The sequence below is a fragment of the Gobio gobio genome (genome assembly GCF_949357685.1).
Source record: "Gobio gobio genome assembly, chromosome: 9".
NCBI classification, from domain to species: domain Eukaryota; kingdom Metazoa; phylum Chordata; class Actinopteri; order Cypriniformes; family Gobionidae; genus Gobio; species Gobio gobio.
The window spans coordinates 4,430,975-4,437,302 of NC_137115.1; the positions used below are offsets into that span (position 1 = coordinate 4,430,975).

General features: G+C 38.4%; 1 protein-coding gene across 2 annotated transcripts in view; it reads right to left on the reverse strand.

Moving 5' to 3' along the window:
- Nucleotides 1-3,352, reverse strand: part of ppp1r37 (protein phosphatase 1, regulatory subunit 37) — a 91,866-nt gene extending 88,514 nt beyond the window's left edge. For both annotated transcript variants that reach the window (XM_079825957.1, XM_079825958.1), the window contains exon 1: nt 1,950-3,352. In XM_079825957.1, the coding sequence (XP_079682083.1) occupies nt 1,950-2,553 (604 nt within the window). In that variant the 5' untranslated portion in view covers nt 2,554-3,352. The remainder of the gene's footprint in view (nt 1-1,949) is intronic.
- Nucleotides 3,353-6,328: the final 2,976 nt, after the last annotated feature.

Below are 6,328 nucleotides of genomic sequence, written 5' to 3' on the forward strand. Positions count from 1 at the left end.
TTGTGTGCAGTTATTCAGATAATTGTGGATCTTTTTTTGCACAACTGTTAAAAAACTATTTTATTTGATGGAACATAAAACTCGAAGAATAACATTTGGCCTATTTGGTATTATTATTTATATTTATTGTTAAAAATATTTTAGGTTTTGTTATGTAACGTAATAAAAGTTTGATTACTTTATTGGTTCCTGATTTTTCTCATTTACTATATATATATATATATATATATATATTAGTATATGTTTTTAAAATAAGCCATTTTCGGCTTCAGTTTCGGTTTTCGGCCAAGTGCATCCTAAATTTTCGGTTTCGGCCCAGAATTTTCATTTCGGTGCATCACTAGTTTATGCGCATGTTTTCGTATCGGATAGAAAATAAGTTTTTAATGTGCATTTTTAGAATTTATGCGCATCTTGGCGTTTCCATTCAGCATTTTTTGATCCCATATCCCAAAATGCGCATAAAAATAGGTGGATGGAAACATAGCTAGTGCACGCTTACCAGGATCAACTAAACGCTGGATTTTCACAAGTATGTGAAGTTCACGGCTCCATTGTAAACTTGCACAACGTCTTTGAATGAATAATTCATTAGCTGTACGGCGGCCTGTTATTGCAGGGACTTTAAACATGTCCCTAAACATGACACAAAACGAAACGAACTGTGATTGGTTGCGTTACATGTCAGTCAAACGTCCTCCTTGACCAATGAAATCTGCGATAGAGTCCAGACCTTCAGCCATCAGTCTGAAGCTCTGGCTACACGAGACTAGCCTATAGTTGAAGCAAGTGTGTGTGTGTGTGTGTGTGTGTGTGTGTGTGTGTGTGTGTGTGTGTGTGTGTGTGTGCAACTTTAAAGTAGAAATGAAAGGCCAAGCGGAAACTCCTGTCTCCACCAGTCTCAAAATGCACAGAGGTGTGTGGACCAGTCCGACTAGGGACAGGCTGAAACAGATTTCCAGAAATCAGATCTGAATAGGATTCCAAAGCACATACAGCTTGAATTATAGGATGTTTGCCATTCACACACAACATTTTATAGTTCACACTAGGGATCGACCGATATGGATTTTTTTTCATCAGCCTTCGCCGATGAGCGATACGGGCTGTCGATTTACTTGAGCCGATATTTGGAGCCGATACTGCTTTTGCTCCCTCAATTTACATCATAAAAATGACAATGATCATGATGATAACAATTTACAATTTACAATTTAAAAAAGGAACATTTATTGAACTAAAAAAAACTATATTTAACAAATAGTAAAAACAGGTGAGGTAGAACAAGAAAAAAAAAAAAAAGTTGTGAAAATAAATTCTGAAAATAAATATTTAAGCATAAATAAAATAATTACACTATTGCACACAGTATCAACAAGTAAGCAGCAGAATAAAGTGCACACTGACTGGACTATACTTCTATTTTAAAACTATTTACAACCTATTCATTTAATGGTTACACTCTAAAAAATGCTGCAAATTGAGCAATTGGGTTGTTTTGACCCAGCGGTTGGGTTAAATGTTTGCTTAAAACAACCCAATTGCTGGGTTAGTCCATATTCAACCCAACTTGGGTTATTTTTAACCCAGCATTTTTTAGAGTGTAGGTGCACTTCACTTAATCTCTTGTAGAGCAACACCAGCGGTAACTCAGGAAAAAATCTCCCAATGCTCCACGTGAAACTTCAGTCTTTCCACCTTTTACCATCGTGTCAATTCTCAATTGATTTTGATTAATATGCGCGAGGGAGAGCGAGAGAGTTTGAAGATGGTGAGAGCTGCCCTGTGGACGCCTGTCTGTAAATAATGCAGGGAAAAAAATATCGGCGAACGCAGCAGTCTTGTATCGGCCGATGCCGATACACGTAAATATCGGCCCGATATATCGGTCTAACACTAGTTCACACAATAAGATCAGAAGTCTGAGCAAGGCTTAAAGGTGCACTTACCGTGTCTCCAAGGGTCCTTCGGCTCAACCGCGCCAGAGACGATGTCCTCGTCAGATGGAAAGGTCACCCTCTTTGACCTCTGCTTAATCCCAACTCCGTCTCCAGGCGAGATGGTCTCCGAGGGCCGGTCTTCGCTGCGATCCGGAGGTTCCTGCAAATGCAGTTCGATAACAGTTTCTGAGGCACTTTCCTCATGTTGAGTCTGGACCGCTGGCTCGAACTCTAAAACACCATTTTCATCCAGACTTAAATCCACCCCAATATCCATTTCCCCATCTTCGGCTTCGCCACCCCCATCTCCAACTGAACAGTTGGTGACTGGCGTTTCCTCAAACGTACTCTGTTGCAGATTACCAGTCGAACCATTAAAAGGGTCGGCTGACACCGCAATGGATCCATTGTTTTTACTACACGGTGCTTTAAGCTCTGTGGGACCATCATCCTTTAAATGGATGTCTTTTAACCTGGCCAGGACGGCAGCGTCCCCTTCCCTTTGGTCTCCATCCATCAGCAGGAGGCTGTCACGGGGAAGGATCTCGTTTGATATAGTGTTGCACAAATCTATAGCATTGCACAAATCTACAGCTTGACCCTCGCAATTCATTTTCTCATTTCCAGGGAGCTGGAGCACACCACTGCCTTTCACACACTAAAAATGATAGAAGTTCGCTGTTCAATCCTCTCAAACCCAGGCAAACCTCCTCAGTGAGTGCATTACTAACTAAAAGTTCACATTATAGTAGTACCTGTGTTTATACTTGGCTTATTTAAGCACTGTAACATTGAAAAAATCACTATCCTAAGTATCCATGCGCTCCAAAACATCTGTCACAATCCAATTAAACCAGTTTTAGGCGCATTAAAAGGACCTCACGTGCACATTATCAGCAAACATTGTGTTCTTGGTGTCTCTGTACAGCATTAATACTGTTAATTTCCTCTCAGCAATAAGTTCAGGTGCATTTAAAGCCACTATAAACAAGCCGTGGGATGAGGAAGATTATGATGATGAAGATCAGGCTCTCTCGACTGGCCTGCTGTCCTACACCAAGACGAATAAAGTGCTAAAACGGACTCCAGAGGCCAATAATCTGAGTGTTTATCGTGTTTTTAAGCTGTCAAGACGAGGAATCCTGCACTGTCACTTTCCGTGTCGCAGTGAACGCGAATAAACACAGGCGTCACACTCCGGAGCGCGCGCTCATCCCCAAAAAAACCGTCACGAACGGACTCGTTTGCTCCGTGTAAACACTCTATCCCGGCCGCCGTGTGTGTATGATGTTTTTCACATCGTCAAAACGCACAGACAGCAGAAAACGAGAGAAATATTGGCCCCGTTGACGCTCCGGTCCGGACCGACTGTGTGTGTGTCTGTTGACTGTTCGGAGATACGTCATCACCCCGGTTGGGAACGCGGCGGAAGATTTCAGCAGCCGCACTTTCGCCGCTTCACCTCGAGCGTTTGTTTATGAGGAAGTGTGCCCGATAAAATTACCGGGTTGCTTGTATGCCGTCCTTCTTTGGCGGGTTTTCATTCGCAGCGATTGCGTTCGTGATTGATCACGATTAGAATTTATAATCAATCTCTGTAAAATCTCAACGAATCTGTTGACATTTGATCCTTTCCAAGCAGCTGTCACGTTGGATGGTTTATGACGCGTAACAGAAAAACATGAATATATGAATAAATGTAATTGTAAATAAATATATTTAGCGTATTTATTCGTTCTATTTGGGTTAATATAATATACATATGGAAATTACACTTTGCAATCCTAGTATTTTATATTTGATAAATTATGTCGAAAATGTTTTTCCACAAATCACAAAAGCACAGAAATTGCAATTTATTTAGAATTATTTTCTCTGGCAATATTATCTGTGTTATTAATGGGAGTGTGCACTTTAAAAAAGTAAAAAAAAAAAAAAATGAATACAACAATTCTTTATTAATTTCATAAAACGTCTTGATTTTGGCAAATTGATAAAAAAAAAAACAAGAAAAAAACAGAAAGAAAAATATATATTATTCTTATTCGTATTATTTTTTTTATCAATTTGCCAAATATTGCAAATATGGCAAATTGATAAAAAAAATTAAGAAAAAAACCCAGAAAAAACTGAAAAAAACAGAAAAAACAGAAGAAGAAAAAATTATATATATAAACTATATTTATTATATTATATATATAATATATAGCACCAATAATTCTTATTCTTATTCTTTTTTTATCTTATCCCAAACTTTTGAATGGCAGTGTATCATGATTTACAAAAATAAAATAACAACATAAGCAATGGCTGTATCTGAAAGGTGTAAAATGCTTCCTTCACATCTTATCTTTATCTAAATGTAACTTTTCTTGTGAGAAGGTCACCTGACATTTAGGTAAGTGTTGTTAACTTTTACATGTTTACTGCATGGCATTGCCTGATTAAATATTGTTTCTTAGGTGACATTGTGATGTTTATGTTGAAAATGTTTCAAGTCTCACACAAAATGTGTAGCTCAGGTTATACATTAATATTCAACAAATGGCCACTGTTTTCACAAACCTCCATCTTTATGGGATGAACTAGTGTTCTCCTCACATCGTTTTAGTTCTCAGGGGTAGTTTATGAAATAGTTTTATGAATCCTTGCTTTCTTCAGTTGATGAAAATAGTCTCTTTTTTACTGTGTAATGTTTGAGAGTGTTTAAAACAGACGGAAGGTACTTTAACACCTGAGTTTGTGTTCACTGTAACATCAGCAGTTTATCCATCTCACCACTAGAGGTCATCCACACCTCAATTCTAATCACTCATTCTGATCTCTACATGCCCTCAGAAATAACAATACTGTGTGTGTGTGTGTGTGTGTGTGTGTGTGTGTGTGTGTGTGTGTGTGTGTGTGTGTGTGTGTGTGTGTGTGTGTGTGTGTGTGTGTGTGTGTGTGTGTGTGTGTGTGTGTGTGTGTGTGTGTGTGTGTGTGTGTGTGTGTGTGTGTGTGTGTGTGTGTGTGTGTGTGTGTGTGTGTGTGTGTGTTTCTGTTGTATGTTCTAAAATATCATTTATTCCTGTGATCAAAGCTGAATTTTCATGCTAAGAATTCTTTCTTATTGTTATCAATGTTGAAAACAGTTTTAGCTGCCTTTTTATTTTTTTATTTATGTATTTAAATTTTGGGGGAAATCATGATACACTGCCTTTCAAAAGTTTGGGATAAATAAGATTTAAAATAAATCAATAATTTTATTTGGCAAAGGCACATTCAATTTATAAAAAAATACAGTAAAGGAAAAAAGACGTTTTAGGAAATTAACAAATATTACAAAAAAAAGTTATGTTTATAATAAATGCTGTTCTTTTGAACTTTCTATTCATCAGAGAATCCTGAAAAAATCCACAAAAACATTAAGCAGCAAAACTGTTTAACATTAATAATAATCATAAATGTCTCTTGAGCATCAAATCATCACATTAGAATGATTTCTGAAGGATGATGTGACACTGAAGACTGGAGTAATTATGATAAATCCAGCTTTGATCACAGGAATAAATTACATATATAATATTCATATATTCATACACACACACACACACACACACACACACACGTTGGGTTTTCATGTTTTATGGGGACTTTCCATAGGCATAATGTTTTTTATACCGTACATACTGTATATTCTATCCCCCTACACTGCCCCTACCCCTAAACCTACCCATCACTCACACACACACACACACACACACACACACACACACACACACACACACACACACACACACACACACACACACACACACACACGTTGGGTTTTCATGTTTTATGGGGACTTTCCATAGGCATAATGTTTTTTATACCGTACATACTGTATATTCTATCCCCCTACACTGCCCCTACCCCTAAACCTACCCATCACTCACACACACACACACACACACACACACACACACACACACACACACACACACACACACACACACACACACACACACACACACACACACACACACGTGTATGTTGATTTAATTACATTTAATCCACTCGCACAAATCATAGTACTAATTTGTACAAATATAATGATAACAGTGAGAGTAGCCTAATTATTACAAAATGGCCGTTGCTTGGCTGTAGTCAGACGAGTCTCTTATACCATAGGGGCCCTTTGAAGGCCCTTGGTGGCTCGTTCCCGATCCCAGTTCCCATTCCCAGTCGAAATATCAACAAACCTCAACACAACAACCTCCATTACAATCCTGAGATGACTAGCCAAACCGTTCGTACACTCAGTCCTTTATGAAAGGGCTGTAATTATTCAGGCCTGTCTAATGTGTGAGCCTTCATCTGTGCAGAAGACAGAAACAATTACCAGAGCACTTCTGCATCCCGGGACC